Genomic DNA, 18128 nt, shown 5'->3' with positions numbered 1-18128 from the left:
AATGCTTCTTTACAAAGGAAGACCCAGGAGAATTGCCCCAATTTAATCCTTGTACCACTGAAAAGATGAGCCAAATAAGTATTAGCATCAGTGGTGTTGAGAAACAACTGAAATTGTTAAAATTGAATAAATTTCCAGGGCCCAATGGAATCCCTTGTCAGATTCCATACTGAATTTGTGGCTGAGTTTGACCATTTTCTAATGAGATCACTCAAAAAACCATGCCCAATCCTTGGAAAAAGGCACAGATCACACCCATCTACAAGGAAGGTAATAGAAGTGATCCACAAAACTACCATCCAGTATCCTTGACATTGATTTGTTGTAGGAGCTTAGAACATTTTCTGAGCTCAAACATAATGAGGTATCTCGAACAGAATGACCTCCTCCATGCCAACCAGCATGGATTCCAAAACATCAGTCATGTTAAACCCAACTCGCACTTTTCTCACATGATGTTCTGAAAGTTTTGGATCAAGGTAGACAGTTAGATGCAGTATTTCTTGATTTCTGAAAAGCATTTGGCTCAGTACCACACTTATGCTTATTGTCAAAATTATGATCATATGGTATGTCTAGTGAAATTCGAGACTGGGAGGATGCAACATGTTGTCTTGGATGTCAGATGTAGAAGTAACTTTGGATGTGTCCCAGGGAAGTATGTTGGGATCTTTGCTGTTCATGTTGTATATTAATGACTTTGTAGACAATATTGATAGTAACCTCAGGCTTTTTGAGGATGATGCAGTTATCTGTAATGAAGTACTGTCTGAAAGAAGCTGCATAAATATTTGGTCAGATCTTGATAAGATGTCAGAGAGGTGCAAAGATTGTCAGCTTACTTTAAATGTACATAAATGTAAAATTGTGTACTTCAGAAAATGGAAAAATGTAGTATCCTGTAATATCAATGAGTCACTGCTGGAATCGGCCAACTCATACAAATACCTGAGTGTAACACTTTGTTGGAATGATCACATAGGCTCAGTCATGGGTAAAGCAGGTGGTAGACTTCAGTTTATTAGTAGAATATTGCTGAGGTGCAATCAGTCTACAAAGGAGATCGCTTACAAATCACTCATGTGACCGGTTCTAGAATATTGCTCAAGTGTGTGGGTCCCATACCAAATAGGACTTTAGTGGATATTGAACATACAGAGAGAAGGGCAGTGCAAATAGTCACATATTTGTTTGATCCATGAGAGAGTGTCACAGAGATACTGAACAACTGAACTGGCAGACTCTCGAAGATAAGACGTAAACTATCCCGAGAAAGTATACTAAGTTACAAGAAACGTCTTTCAATGATGACTCTAGAAATGTACTACAACCTGCTACTCATTGCACCCATAGGGATTGTGGGGAGAAGATTAGAATAGTTAGAGCATTCACAGAGGCATTCAAACAATCATTCTTCCTGCATTGCATATGTGAATGGAATGGGAAAAAACCCAAATAACAGGTGCAATGGGATGTATCCTCTGCTGTGCGTTTCATGGTGGTTTGCAGAGTGTAGCTGTAGATGTAGATGTAGATAAAGAATATTTGTTAAATGTCAGGTCCTTGTAAACACCAATGAGCCAGAACATTATCACCACCTACCTAATAGCTGGTATGTCCACCTCTGGCACAGACAACAGCAATGAAACATCATGGCATGGAAGCACTGAGGCCTTGGTAAGTCACTGCTGGTAGTTAACACTACATTTGCACATACAAGTCACCTAATTTCCATAAATTACGGGGAGGTGGCGATGAGCTCTGATGCTACATTCAATCATATCCCAGACGTGTTTGATCAGGTTCAGATCTGGCATGTTGGGAGGGTCAGCACATCAATTGGAACTCGTCACTGTGTTCTTTGAACCACTCCATCACACTCTTGGCCTTGTGACATGATACATTATCTTGTTGAAAAATGCCACTGCCATCGGGAAACATGATTGTTGTGAAGGGGTGTATGTGGTCTGCAACCTTTATATGATACTCCTTGGCTATCATGAGCCTTACATGAGCTTCACTGGACCCATGGATACCATGAATGTTCTCCAGAACATAATGGAGCTGCTGCCAGCTTGTCTCTGTCCGGAAGTACGGTTGTCAAGGAGCTGTTCCTCTGGAAGACGACGAAATTGTACTATTGGTGATATTTGTTTTATGGACATTAGGCCAGTCTCCAAAGCATAATTTTCTGCCTAACATCATCTTCCAATGCTGGAGATGTCATTGGAGGCTTCAATGATTGGTGAAGAAGGTATCAGGATGTATCGGACCATTTAACACTCTGCCACTGCACCAACATCCATTGCCAATGGTCACGTGCCCATTTAAGTCATAGTTGCCAATGTCGTGGTGTTAACATTGACGCATGCATGGGTTGTTGGCTACAGAGGCCCAACATTAAGAGTGTTCGGTGCACTTTGTGTTCAGACACACTTGTACTCTGCCCAGCATTAAAGTCAGATGTTAGTTTTGCCATAGTTCACCAACTGTCCTGTTTTATCAGTCTGCCCAGTCTACAACGTAAGGTATCTATAATGAGGGGTGGCCACCCAATCCCACAATGTCTGTACATGGTTTCACCATGTGACAGCACTCCTCAAACACCTGACAAGTTGTACAGTTTCCAAAATGCTCATGCTGAGCCTCTGGGCCATCATAATCTCCCCTTAGTCAAACTTCCCATTCTACACAAGGACAGCACACTCACTGATACTACATGCATTGTGCATGTGTCTGACTGGCAGTCATTTCTTGCCATGTGACGCTGCTGTCACTTGGATGGATTTATATCAAACATAGGTCATTGTTCATAAGGTTCTGGCTGATCAGTGTATATATAGGATATTTTACATCTGTTTAATATATGTATATAGACTGTCTAAATACAGTCAAATAAACCCATTAGAGAAACTGCTAAGATCTCAAAATTATGGACTGGCACTAATCCCTTGGCAATTAGCAGTTTGGGTACTTTTTAGTTGCACCACTAATGGCTCAAGTTATAACACAAATCAGTAAATATTTTCATCTTTGTGTTAATAATTCTAAGGAAAGTGATGTAGACTGTGATTTTCAATGCTTAAATAATACAGGAATTGATTTCTGTTACAGAACAAATGGAAATGCAGTCACATACGACAGAAAATATATTTTCTTCTCCGAAGCGAGGATTTGATTTTTCACAAAACACTAGTTCTTCACTCTTTAGTAACTCAGAGGGAGCAGGATTCAACTTTGCCTCACCATTACCATCAAGCAAGGATTCATCTGCTCCTGGATCATCAGCAAGCAGCACAAATCCATTTGTCTTTGGCTCTACATCTTATTTAGATACCAAAGGTGATGATTCATTAAGCAAAAGTTGAATGTCCTTCTTTGTATTTATAACAATGAAAACAGTCAATTATTAATAAAATTATTTAATTGGATAGATAAAAAAAATCTACACACCAAGCGGTGGCAGAACACACAAACATAAAAGACTGTTGTGATTGGCAAGATTTCGAAGCCAGTGGCCATTGGCTCTGAAAGGTTGCCAATCACAACAGTCTTTTATGTGTGTGTATTCTGCTGCCACTTGGTGAGTAGATTTTTTATCTTCTTTATATTTAGATATTTTATGCCAGGTAGCAAGTTAATGGTGTTTTGGAATAGGTGATGTTTTCATGTGCTATCTCTAGGCAGCCATCAACTTTGTAAATTTACAATGAAATAAATTTTTTGGTAATGTACCTTGATGGTTTTCTGTCTTTGGCAGTGATGACTGTGGTCCAGCCAGTGAAACCTGCAGTGGTAGAAGGACAACTGGTAGTGCAAGACAGACTCGAAGCAAAGGCTACTAGTTCAGTCACAGCACTACAGTCTTCAAATGACCTCACTAGAGAGCATGAGAAAGAAAAGGAGAAGGAAAAAGAGAAGGACAAAGAGAGTAGTAAGTTTGCTGCTTTGCAGAAGTGGCTGAAGGGTGAGGAGGGTCGTCATACATCAGAGAAACGAGGCTCGCCAGGAAGGTTTGTTGAAAATAAAAATAACCTTTGAAATTTCAAATGCTGTTGACTGATAAGACTTTGCCACCACTTGAGAAGGTGTAATTTTTAGACATAGACTTACCTTGATATGTACAGTGTTTAAGGGAAAATTGTATTATTGGTGATATTTGTTTTACAGACATTAGGCCAGGCTCCAAAGCATAATTCTCTGCCTAACGTCATCTTCCAGTGCTGGGGATGTCATTGGAGGCTTCAGTGATTCAGAAAGCAGTTACACAGTCTCAAAAACACACAGCAAGCTTGAGAAGGTCTAATTGTTAGATGTAGACTTATCTTAAGATATGCGGTGTTTGGTGAGTTTGTTTGAGACTGTAACTGCTTTCTGAGTCATTGAAGCCTCTGATGGTGCATTCATAATTGGAAAAGGACTGTAAGGCAGGGAACTGTGCTATGGACCATGGCCTAATGCCCAGAAAACAAATACCAGCAATAATGGAAATGCTGGCCATGAAAGCCTGCATTCCATGAAGGAAAATTGCATTCATAAAATTGTAACAATTCACCAGGAGATAAAGGGCTAACCACACTTTGATTTCGGAGGTGCAGATACGAGAAAACACAATAGAAAGACATTAAAATAGATATGTGCAATCATAGTTTGAGACCCACGAGTTCTTTCTTTAGGGGAGAAAAGAAGAAATAATTGGCGGTAGGGGAGGGGTGTTTTGGGGGGGGGGGGGGGATTATTAGAGTGGGCCAAGAATTATACAAAGGAGAAGAAAAAAGTAAAAAAGCTAGAGGCCTGTAGTGAAGAAGACTGCAGAAGGGTGGCAGAATGAGAGGTAATGTTAGAAAACAAGTTCAAGGAAACTGTGCTACGTTAGAAAATCTAAATGGCGTTTGTGGTATAGTAAGTTTCAGGTCTCTTGAGTCATTTGTAGAATATGCTCACCAGATACACAGTTCATCTGTGTATGTTCATATGATCTTGCAGGTTGAGGTGGTCATCCCTATATAGAAAAGAAGACCCTGAATATAAATGAGATGATTCTCCCCCCCCCCCCCCCCCCCCCCCCCCCTCACACATTTTTTTTAAGAGGCTTCTGGAGAAAAATTTATTTTTTATCATACGAGTGTGGTTTGAAAACTTCAGAATGGAATATAAAAAAAGTACTTACATCACTGAAACTTTTTTTGTTTTTCGATGTAGTCTCCTTGTAGATTAATGCACTTGGTCCAACAGTGTTCCAGTGCCTTGATCCCATCTTGAAAATGAGTTTCCTCCAGGACTGCAAAATAGTTGTCAAATTCGGCTATCAATTCTTCATTTGAAGTGAATCTTTGTCCGCCAAGAAAAATTTTCAGTTTTGGGAAGAGATGCATGGATCATCATCTAAGCTCTCCCAACCAAATTTAAATTTATTTGTCCACTTGCCAACAGTTGAATATGAAGGTGTAGAGCCCCCAGTGCATTCTGGAAATCGGAATGAATGTTCTTTGCTTTCATACCTTTCTTTACAAAATATTTAATCACTGCTCGAATCTCGATTTTTTCCACCTTCGCAAATCACTAAGCGGGAACAACAGGGCCATGTCACTGCCGCAGCTCTATTCAAGAGCACTGACGTGGCATGTGTTTACAGGCAACCGTTCAATGAATATCACGTGAACTACTCGTTGTGCTTGTGCTGACCTCTTGTGGCGATTCTGAGAACTTTTGGAACCACCTTCGTATTCTGACTAATCAATGTTACAAACTTTTATGGATGTAAGGGATCTGTCTAAAATGTTAACATTACACCTATTCTAAATTTATGCTATTTATTGAATGTTTACATTTTGGTAATATAAGGAGATATAAAATAAATAAGAAGAAATTGTTTAAATTAATTTTTAAGTTCACTTACTTTTTTTGTTTACTGAGCCCGTCGTCTGTGTACGATCGTACCTATCAGTTACTGCTAGTGAACCACAACTTCTAAACAGCATTCCGTATGAGCAGACAAGTTACATTTTTACCTCTGGTTACTCATACTTTAGGTACTTGAGCTATGCACAGCTCTATTTAAAAGGAATAGTTCGATGTCATAGGGTCAAGCTATGCACATCTGCTTTCATGCCCCACAGTTAATTTGTGACAAATAGTAAACTGTAGCTGTGATCCTGCAATCAAATAGTCTATGCATTGGCTAGAACTGTGAATTAATAAAACACAGAATATAAAAGTTAAATACATAATTTAATAACAAGGGTTTTATTCTAATGTCAGTAATTGATATAGACGACTGGGAATTATGGTGAAATATGATTATTCAAGAGAGGACATCTCAAATAAATGGGAAGTGGTCCTACAGTATTCATTTAAAATACAGACAGAAGATACCCTTTTCAAATGCAGTAAAGTTATGTTGAGAGCATTGCAAGAATGGCTACAAAATCCCCAAACTAAGTTGTCATCAAAGATAGGTGAAATATTGGCCAGATCAAAACAGTTCAGTGTACAACATGATGATTTACAAATTAACACCTGTGATACTAAGAATAGTAACTCTTACTGTGTCTATTCACAGTTTCATAATATAAGTGAAAAGTTAGAGTCCTACTCTAGAGCACATTCAGACCTCTTGAAATATTAAGTCCCTTCAGTAGTTAAAATTTGGTAGCCACTGTTCACCACCCAGATTCAATTACCTATATGACTGAATCATGCACTTCATCATAGGCAGGCCTGCCTTCATCAAGCACTCGACATAAAGCATCCAGCATCACTCCCTTGAGCTCTTCGCTTAGAAAGCCTGAGTCTCTACTTGACTCCCATAGTGTTTCACCATTGTCTGCTTTTCAATTGGTTGAAAGCCATCTGCATCAAAATACATCATTCTTAAGCTCTGCAGACATGATTTGACTCACAATGGCCACTTCTCAGAGTAAACTAATATATTACAACAATATTTAAATAAAGAAATATTATAAACATTCAGTCACACTCAAATCATTTACAACAAACATAAATAAATAAGCCAGTGTTCTTGCACAAGTGTGCTCATGATAAATAACAATAGATTGTCGTTAATATTGTTTAAACAATCATTTAGGCCTGCTTTTATCAGATGTGTGTTTCGGCACTCTTCTTCAAAGGTGGTATCAATTACCACATGCGAATGACCCCCCCCCCCCCCCCCCCCCGCCCCCCTTAAATTATCATTATTTTGTATTATCAGTTGTAAAATAATATTTAAATAAAATTACGTAAAAATAGTAAACTGTTCATTAAATAAATACACAAGTATGACAAAATATGAGATATTCATAGAGTATTCATTTGACGCGTAATTGTTGAGGATACAATGATCTGACAAACATTTGCATAATGAAAAGATAAAAAAATACAATAAATCAAGAAATTAAGTAGATATATTTATGTAGCTTTCAACGATGATAGATATAGTGCAATACTGTCATCTGAGATATCGTATGTTGAAATCGCCTGAAGCATTTAAAAGTTGTTAATTCAGAGGTTTAATGTGAAAATATTTAGTCACTGTAAATTGTTCACTTTTGTTGTTTTATGCATATTTAAATTGTGTTTTGTTGGATGCGCCCCTTTTTTCTGATATCACTAGAGTATCCAGATTTGCATTATTTTTGATTGTAAATTATCACAGAAATGGTTCCAGCAATGCTGCTTGTCTTTGTACCTGGCTAGCCTGTAGATGTTGTTGCATCTTGTCAAGCGGCAGTGTTTTGGCTGAGGCAGCCACACTGGGCTCTAAGCCGCAAGCCCTCGCAAGCGTATGCCTTACCTCCTACCAATTCTAGGTAGCCAAATTTCCCGCTTGCATATGCGTAACATTATACACCTCCACTTAATGTGGCACATTAGCTTCCTAACTTGGCACATTAAGTCGCACCAAATTTAACATACTTACATAACATAATAAATAAATATATATACCTTAATAAAAAGAATACCCTACTTGCTTGTCAGAACAATAGCTTAAGTACCTTTGTGGTGTATGAAATAGCACGTGCCTCCTAGGATAACATGTTATAAGTATCCATTTAAGAAATCTAACACAAATTATAAAAATTACACCAAATTAATTAAATGTCCCTGTAAACATAAATCATATACAAGGGCGGATCAAATAAAAAAGGGATTTAATTGTTTTTTAAGTTTATTTATTGAAAAACTAAAGGCAATTATAATTTATTTTTCCACATAGTCTCCTGCTTTGGAAATGCATTTGTCCCAGTGCATGGGCAGTGTTTTGATGCCCTCATCATAAAAAGAACTGGGTTGTGTCACCAGCCAGTTGTGCGCCAAGTCTTCCACACTCCCGTCATCTTGAAATAGTTGGCCTCCTAGAGCTTCTGTAAGTGATCCGAATAAATGGAAATCACAGAGCAATAAGTCCGGGCTGTAAGGAGGATGATCAAGTGTAGTCCAGTGCATTTCCTGCAGCTTGTAGACAGTTAGAGCTGCAGTATGGGGTCGTGCATTGTCGTGGAGGAGGATAATCTGTCGAATCGATTGGTCTCATCTGTTGCGGCGATATGCAGCTCTTGCCTTGTTCAAGAGTTTGCAGTAGTAAGCAGCTTGATTGTGGATCACTCACGCAAAAAATCAATCAGCAAAATGCCTCGCTGCTCAAAAAAAATGGTTGAAAGAACCTTGCCAGCTGACAGTCTAGTCTTGGCTTTCACTGGTGCTGCCTCCCCTTTCCTCTGCCTCTCCTTACTGGCTTGTTTAGATTCTGGAGTGTAGTGGTGAACCCATCTTTCGTTGCTGGTGATAATCCGACTCTTCTTCCACAAACCTTGCTGTAAGCCTCTGACAGACCTCCAAATGTCTCAACTTCAGATTTTCGGTCAGAAGTTTATGGACGCATCTGGAACACACTTTATGGAACTGTAGGGTCATTTGTGATGATTGCTTGACAGCTCCCATAACTGATTTTGACTTCTTGTGCAATTTCTGATATTCTCGCCCATCAATCATCATCAATGATGTCTCTAACCGCATGAATGTTTTTGTCTGTAATGGTGGTCCGAGGACGACGATCGTGTTGCTTTTTTCTTGTCCTTCCTTGAACTTTTCATGCCAGACAAACACACATGTCCTGATAATGTTTTATCACCGAATTGTGCAGCCAATCTTTGGCAAATTTCCTCTTCTGTAACTCCTTCACGAGTAATAAACTTGATAATTATGCATTGAGCAGTGGAGGGGTGCACCTGTTGCACAGACATCATGAGCGTTACTGATGAAACAGTGGGAAATATCTAACAGCACACTCTCCTCACTTCTAACAGTCCTGCCTAAGCATAGCAGAAGTGCGGGGCCAGTCCTACTAACTGTTCACGCTCAGGAACAAAAATCCCATTTACATTTGATCCCCCCTCATATGTTTAAGGAGGCTTTTGAGACAAATTGGTTTTTGCTCCTTCGAAATCACATTTTGCTTTGAGAATTTCTTCACTGTCACAGACACAGCACACAATTGGTGTTCTGCCATCAAAGGTTAGATTATTCGCAGTCCAGCTGGCTCTGCAGAAATTCATGACAGCTTTGGTTATGTGCTGCACTAAAGCATGTGTCAGTCTGCAGTTATGACGGATAATAGCTGTCAAAATATGAATTTGGTGTAGTTATCAGTAATCATATGACTTTCCAAATCCCCATGGATCAGGCACTGAAAGCCCTCTCCAGTGCAATCAGTATGGTCACAAACAGGATAGCAAGCAAAAACTGATTCATAACATAGGCGAAACACGTGATTTAGCTTGACATTTCAAGCTCTCTGTCCATGTTCCAACTAAAAAACATGCCTTTGACTCTATGAAATTTCTTCAACATCACAATTCAACTGACATTTTATCACTTCTCTACAAATTTAAACTGCCGTATTTACTCGAATCTAAGCCGCACTCGAATCTAAGCCACACCTGAAAAATGAGACTCGAAATCTAGGGGAAAAAAAAAAATTCTCGAATCTAAGCCGCACCTGAAATTTGAGACTCGAAATTCAAGGGGAGAGAAAAGTTTTAGGCCGCACCTCCAAATCCAAACAAAGTTGGTCCATTGTAATGAGCTTAGCAGTTAAGCATTACCAGGTAGCCATTGCTATGCATCAGGCACTCCGTCCGTATTTATACGGGTACCCCTCCTTTTTCACGTGCTTCGTCTGGTTTGAATCGATTGCTTATTTTTCTTTGAACTGATATGTGCCGTTCTCTTTGTCATAGGTGTTTACGTCACTCTAAGCTAAAAATGCATTACTGTACTGTGTCATGCACTGTTTGTCGCATTCTGATGATAGACTGCATATGATAGAAGATGTTCTGAACGAGAGTTTCGTGAAAATTTATCTCCGTTTGAAAATGTTTGCAGACGTCTCTTTAGTACATTAAATTTTGCACAGAAATTAGAGTCATCTTAGATTTAAAACTCTAGTTAATTGCTGTGCTTCATTTCTGACTGTATCACTATTAGGCATAAGAATAATACGAATATAAACATGACACGATATGTATATTACTCCGCGTTTGCTGTTGTCTCACTCTAGTTTCGTAGTTTATTAGGCAGACAGGATTTAAATGAGATGGCAGCAAACACAAAACAATACATGGCAAAATGTTTATATTCATATTAATCTGACGGTGAAGAGAATACTGCATGTGATTCACAATTCGTAAAAGTTCCTATTAGCAACCATCTCTTCTCACAGGCAGGAAAAAGTTCAGAATGTAGAGTTGGCCATATTGACAAACGTCCCAAACAGTCTTGCCAGTCGGATTTTCATAGTACATTGAAATGCTGCTACATTCGAAGATGAACAATACGGAATTTGTATTTACTTCGTTGGATAATGTATGAAAATAGTGGTCGAAAATCGGGGCGTAGAAAAAGAGCTCGTCTTCCACCTTTTTTTTAAATTTATTTACTGACGCAGCATTTTGGCGCCAGTATTTATCTTTGTGCCTGCAAAGCTTGCCTGTGTAGCGCTACATATATTTGACGGCAGAAGTTAGTTGTGGCGGCACCTACCAACATTTTTCAGAACTTCCGCTTACTTTGCACTCGATTCTAAGCCGCAGGCGGTTTTTTGGATTACAAAAACCGGAAAAAATGTGCAGCTTAGATTCGAGTAAATACGGTATATTGGTACACACCACGTTCTTCATTCACAAGGTGCAACTCTGCCACCGTTGCCTTGTCGAACATTTATCTTGGCAGTGAGAGTATCTTTTGAATCTCATTTTTTAAATTGCTTTTACACCTGCTCAAATTCGAGCCTCTTTCCTCATTCACCAACAGACTCTTACATTTAGACACAAAAGTTGTGACAACCACTGGAACGCCGCTTTTGGTTTCAAGATATGCACACTTTCTTTCATCATTAATATTGATCAGTTCACTTATATACCGCACATTTTTAATTTCACCCTTCTCTAAACACTGTTCCTTCAAAATATAATTGTCAGTGTCTCTTCCTTTTTCTTCCATGTTTATGGTACATGTTATAATTTCGGAACAACCCTCAGTTTCGTTATCCATTCCTAGAGTCTCCTGACCTACCTCCAACTCATCTATAGGATTTAAATCACCTTCAAAACCCGATTTCATAATCAAAAATGGTTCAAATGGCTCTGAGCAGTATGGGACTTAACATCTGAGGTCATCAGTCCCCTAGAACTTAGAACTACCTAAACCTAACTAACCTAAGGACATCACACACATCGATGCCCGAGGCAGGATTCAAACCTGTGACCGTAGTGGTCGTGCGGTTCCAGTCTGAAGTGCCTAGAACCGCTCAGCCACACCGGCCGGCAATTTCACAATCCTTGTAAGCATCAAATGTACTGTTCACCTCCTCTGAAGTAATAATATCAGTAGCTACAACATTCTTCCAGTTAACCAAACAGTTTAAAATTTCATCTCTCTTAAACAGATCCTTATTTATTTCTGTTGAATCACCATCACAATTAACTCCATGAACATCTGCCAACTGCTATTGCATCGCTCCACGTTAGAACGCACTGAAGTCTGCCAAACTCGGAACTAACTCTTTTCCTTCAGATTTTCTCCCCTATCATACACCTCTGCTACTTTATGCCTCAAAATATTGTCTAACACATTTTTATATTCATCCTTCAACATCCACTCAGTAGTGTTTTTATCAAGAGCCATAATTTCACTTCCATCAACAGAAAAAATTGCAAAAATTCCTTCCTCCAATACATCTAAATCAATAGCTTCAATCTTTGCAATTTCAATATTTAAAACATCATCTTTACCTCCCCTAAACAATAAATCACCCACATTTGCTGATACATAATAAAATTCATCACCAGCTGCTGAGACTATCGCTACACTGCCTTCACAAATACCTTCTGATACTTGATACTTCCATTGATACACCACAAACTTCATCTCCAGCTAACAAGACTACAGCTTTGCTGCCTTCACAGATAGCTTCATTTATTTTCTCTGATACAAAATCATCTGCATTACTTTATCCTTCATTACTATAATTTTTGCTACTGACTGGTGTCTCATTGGAATTCCCCATACATTCCATCTCCACCCACTACAAATCTACCTCTGCCTCTCTTCTAATTACAGAATTTTCCACCAAACATACATTCATTCCATCATTCAGTTCTCTTTCACAAAATAAATTTTCCAGCCCTATATCCCTTTATCGAATATCTCAACACATTATACCATATTTCTTGCCCCCTCTTTATGGTTGTGCTGCTTAAAATTATTTCGCATTTTATTTTTATTTCTTATAACCTCCATCTCCAGCATTTGTCACTTTTTGTTGAATTTTTGACACCCATAGAATTTTTAAAATAATGTGTCCTTTTCAGCACCAGTTTATTTTGCCACCTCTGGACCTGAGGTGCTGCGATCTCTAATTTTCTGACTCCATGTTCTAGTGTTGCATTTCGTGAGTTTCCTGCCCCTCAGATCTTTGTTCCCAGTTTTGATTTCCATTGTGAGAATTCCTATTTCCACTTCTATTTGAAAATTCGTATTACTGTGAAATTATTTCTGTTATGATCATTGTAATTATTGTGGTTATTACTATTGTTCCCATCATGGTACCCATTTCCCTTGTCTACTGTTCCAATTATGTGACTTGAATTTCAATGTCTGATCAAATTTCCCAATAAAATCTAAAAACTCATCAGTGGAATTTGTCGGGTTGTGGACAAGATCCCATCTTTGTTGTTTGGCTGTTTCTTCTGAATATGTTGAGATTCTGAGGTTGTGGTTACTGTGGGATCCAAGAACACAGTTGTTTCTTTCTGAACACTTAGCAGATTTTAGTTCTGTACTGACATGAGAATGTTACAATGTCTCTTGCTTCCAAACATATCATCTGCCCACCACTCTCATTGGCTGTGTAGAACCAGCAGCTGACACACACTGAATTATTCCTGCCGTACCTCACACTGAGCTTGACAAATTGCTGTATGAAACAAGTAAATACACCATTGGCCCCCATCTAGACTTTTAGTGTATTCTGCAGGAATGTATGCTGTTGTTGAGTAGTTGTCCAATTTTAAAATCAAATCAATTCCCAGTGCAAATGTATTCAGGCAAGGTCATATGTAACAACAGCAGCTAACAGATAAATAAAAATATTGCAAACACTATTCAGTCTAATTCTCAAACTTTTGTTTGTCCCACGATCTAGAGACATCTGTTCTCTGCAACGGGTCTTTCTACTGAAATTTATTCTAGGACAACAATGATAATTAGTTTAATATGATTTACTTTGTTTGTTAGACATTTCAGGATACATTTTCCTTCTTGTTCCAAAGCTGATTAAGAGCCGGTAATGATTTTCTCTGGTATTTTGTTACATGGACAGTGACTGAACTTCTCATTTGCAAGACACTTGTTAAATCAGTAGTTTCTCAATACAAAACAAAATACTGAATTGCATTCAGAATCAAGTAATGGTTTTGAAGGACAAGTTTTTCACCTTCAAATGTTACCTCATTTAAAAAGGAGCATAAATGTATGTATATGGCATCAATAAATCAGTGAGAACTTTTAGTGGGACAGGCAAAGAGTTTGGGCAGAGATGTCAATCAAGGCGGAAGTACAGAGGCAAAGATGTTGTTGAATGACAGGTGAGGTATGAGCGACGGTAACTTCAAATTAGCGGAGGTTGAGGCCTGGTGGGTAAGGGGAAGAGAGAATATACTGAAGGTCAAGTTCCCATCTCTGGAGTTCTGACAGGTTGGTGTTAGTGGGAAGTATCCAGATAACCCGGACGGTGTAACACTGAGCCAAGATGTGCTGGCCGTGCACCAAGGCATGTTTAGCCACAGGGTGATCCTCATTACCAACAAACACTCTCTGCCTGTGTCCGTTCATTGGAATGGACAGTTTGTTGCTGGTCATTCCCACATAGAAGGCTTCACAGTGTAGGCTGGTCAGTTGGTAAATCACGTGGGTGCTTTCACACGTGGCTCTGCCTTTGCTCGTGTACACCTTCCGGGTTACAGGACTGTAGTAGGTGGTGGTGGGAGAGTGCATGGGATAGGTTTTACACCGGGGGCAGTTACAAGGGTAGGAGCCAGAGGGTAGGGAAGGTGGTTTGAGGATTTCATAGGGATGAACCAAGAGGTTAGAACGGTTAGGTGGACGGCGGGAAGACACTCTTAGTGGAGTGGGGAGGATTTCATGAAGGATGGATTTCATTTCAGGGCAGGATTTGAGGAAGTTGTATCCCTGATGGAGAGCCACATTCAGAGTCTGATCCAGTCCCGGAAAGTATCCTGTCACAACTGGGGCACTTTTGGGGTTCTTCTGTGGGAGGTTCTGGGTTTGAGAGGATGAGGAAGTGGCTCTGGTTATTTGCTTCTGTACCAGGTCGGGAGGGTTGTTGCGGGATGTGAAAGCTGTTTTCAGGTTGTTGGTGTAATGGTTCAGGGATTCCGGACTGGAGCAGATTCATTTGCCACAAACACCTAGGCTGTAGGGAAGGGACCGTTTGATGTGGAATGGGTGGCAGCTGTCATAATGGAGGTACTGTTGCTTGTTGGTGGGTTTGATGTGGACGGACGTGTGAAGCTGGCCATTGGACAGATGGAGGTCAACGTCAAGGAAAGTGGCATGGGATTTGAAGTAGGACCAGGTGAATCTGATGGAACCAAAGGAGTTGAGGTTGGAGAGGAAATCCTGGAGTTCTTCTTCACTGTGAGTCCAGATCATGAAGATGTCATCAATGAATCTGTACCAATCTTTGGGTTGGCAGGCCTGGGTAACCAAGAAGGCTTCCTCTAAGTGACTCGTAAATAGGTTGGCCATCCTGGTACCCATGGCTGTTCCCTTTAATTGTTGGTATGTCTGGCCTTCGAAAGTGAAGAAGTTGTGAGGCAGGATGAAGCTGGCTAAGGTAATGAGGAAAGAGGTTTTAGGTAGGGTGGCAGGTGATCGGCGTGCGGCGTGAAAGGAAGTGCTCCATCACAGCGAGGCCCTGGACGTGCGGAATATTTGTGTATAAGGAAGTGGCATCAATGGTTACAAGGATGGTTTCTGGGGGTAACAGATTGGGTAAGGATTCCAGGCATTCGAGAAAGTGGTTGGTGTCTTTGATGAAGGATGGGAGACTGCATGTAACGGGTTGAAGGTGTTGATCTATGTAGGCAGAGATAAGTTCTGTGGGGGCTTGGTAATCAGCTACAATGGGGCGGCCGGGATGATAGGGTTTGTGAATTTTAGGAAGTAGGTAGAGTGTAGGGGTGCAGGGTGTCGGTGGAGTCAGGAGGTTGATGGAGTGCGGTGAAAGGTTTTGTAGGTGGCCTAAGGCCTGGACATCAGAAATGGGATTACCTTGGCAAACTTTGTATGGAGTGTTGTCTGAAAGCTGACGCAGTCCCTCAGCCACATACTCCCGACGATCAAGTACCACGGTCGTGGAACCCTTGTCCGCCAGAAGAATGAGATGGATCGGTCAGCATTCAGATCACGGATAGCCTGGGCTTCAGCAGTGGTGATGTTGGGAGTAGGATTAAGGTTTTTTTTAAGAAGGATTGAGAGGCAGGGCTGGAAGTGAGAAATTCCTGGAAGGTTTGGAGAGGGTAATTTTGGGGAAGAGGAGGTGGGTCCCGCTGTGACGGAGGACGGAACTGTTCCAGGCAGGGTTCAATTTGGATAATTTCTTGGGGAGTTGGATCATTAGGAGTAAGACTAGGATCATTTTTCTTTGTGGCAAAGTGATATTTCCAGCAGAGAGTACGAGTGTAGGACAGTAAATCTTTGACGAGGGCTGTTTGGTTGAATCTTGGAGTAGGGCTGAAGGTGAGGGCTTCGGATAGGACAGAGGTATCGGATTGGGAGAGAGGTTTGGAGGAAAAGTTAACTACTGAATTAGGGTGTTGTGGTTCAAGATTGTGTTGATTAGAATTTTGAGGTGTTGGGGGGGAGTGGAGCTGGAAGTGGGAGATTGAGTAGATGGGAGAGACTGGGTCTGTGTTCAATGAGAGGAGTTTGAGGTTTGCTGGAAAGGTTGTGAAGGGTGAGTGAGTTGCCTTTCCGGAGGTGGGAAACCAGGAGATTGGATATTTTTTTGAGGTGGAGGGTGGCATGCTGTTCTAATTTGTGGTTGGCCTGTAGGAGGATGCTCTGAACAGCCGGTGTGGATGTGGGAGAGGAAAGATTGAGGACTTTTATTAAGGATAGGAGTTGACAGGTGTGTTCCTTGGCTGAGTTGATGTGTAGGTGAAGGATTAGGTGGGTGAGGGCAATGGATTGTTTAGTTTGGAACTGGTATAGGGACTGATGGAAAGAAGGGTTGCAGCCAGAGATGGGAACTTTAAGTGTGAGGCCTTTGGGGGTAATGCGAAATGTCAGACAAGCCTGAGTAAATAAAATATGGGAGTGTAATCGGGCTAGGGCGAAGGCATGTTTGCGGAGGGAATGTAAATAAAACTTGATGGGGTCATTGTGGGGATGTTGTGAGGGTGACATGGGATTAGAAGGTGGAAAGTGTAACATGAGGCTGAAATGAAAATGAAAATAAAAATATATGGGGAGAGATAAAGGTGAACTAGAAAGCAACTGTAGATCTGGTGTGAAAAAAGTCGAAAAAGTTTTTTTTTTAATCCACTGTTTTCAGTTCACAAACAGTTCCTTTCACCTATTAAACAACCATTTCGGCTAGTTCTAATAGCTTTCGCTTTATTTCCATTTCCGTTTTTCCCACATCACTGATCATTTTTAGCCGCTTCCCACAGGTTTTAACGTCATTATTTCTTCGTCAGACAATTGTTAGCCTCATTTTCATAATCTGCCACCACAAAACCACTCCTTTTAATACATTTACACGCAGTTTTTTCGAAATTTTCCCAAATTTCTCCACCTTGTAACGTGTTTTGGCGGCAACACAACCACCTAACCTTTGTGCACATCGCTGTTTACCAACCCAAGTTCACCACAGGTTCAACATAGCTCAGCTTTAACCAACACTTTTTCGACTTTTTTCTCACCAGATTTCCAGTTGCTTTCTAGTTCACCTTTATCTCTCCCCATATATTTTTATTTTCATTTTCATTTCAGCCTCATGTTACACTTTCCACCTTCTAATCCCATGTCACCCTCACAACATCCACACAATGACCCCTTTAAGTTTTATTTACATTCCCACCGCAAACACACCTTCACCCTAGCCAGATTATGCTCCCATATTTTATTTACTCAGGCTTGTTTGACATTTGGCATTACCCCTAAAGGCCTCACACTTAAGGTTCCCATCTCTGGCTGTAACCCTTCTTTCCATCAGTCCCTATACCAATTCCAAACTGAACAATCCATTGCCCTCACCCACCTAATCCTTTATCTACACATCAATTCAGCCAATGAACACACCCATCAACTCCTATCCTTAATAAAAGTCCTCAATCTTTCCTCTCCCACGTCCACACCGGCTGTTCAGAGCATCCTCCTACAGGCCAACCGCAAATTAGAACAGCATGCCACCCTCCACCTCAAAAAAATATCCAATCTCCTGGTTTCCCAGCTCTGGAAAGGTAACTAACTCACCCTTCACAACCTTTCTAGCAAACCTCAAACTCCTCTCATTGAACACAGACCCAGTCTCTCCCATC

General features: G+C 40.4%; 1 protein-coding gene across 1 annotated transcript in view; it reads left to right on the top strand.

Moving 5' to 3' along the window:
* The window catches only part of LOC124795862 (E3 ubiquitin-protein ligase highwire-like), a 327500-nt gene that overhangs the window by 33932 nt on the left and 275440 nt on the right, over positions 1–18128 (top strand). Inside the window, exons 8-9 of the mRNA XM_047259943.1 lie at positions 3115–3342; positions 3761–4013. Of these exons, the coding sequence (XP_047115899.1) occupies positions 3115–3342; positions 3761–4013 (481 nt within the window). The remainder of the gene's footprint in view (positions 1–3114; positions 3343–3760; positions 4014–18128) is intronic.

Source organism: Schistocerca piceifrons, chromosome 4, assembly GCF_021461385.2.
Source record: "Schistocerca piceifrons isolate TAMUIC-IGC-003096 chromosome 4, iqSchPice1.1, whole genome shotgun sequence".
In the NCBI taxonomy this organism is placed as follows: domain Eukaryota; kingdom Metazoa; phylum Arthropoda; class Insecta; order Orthoptera; family Acrididae; genus Schistocerca; species Schistocerca piceifrons.
The sequence above is the reverse complement of the archived record's forward strand: the minus strand, read 5'-3'. Positions and strand labels throughout refer to the sequence as shown.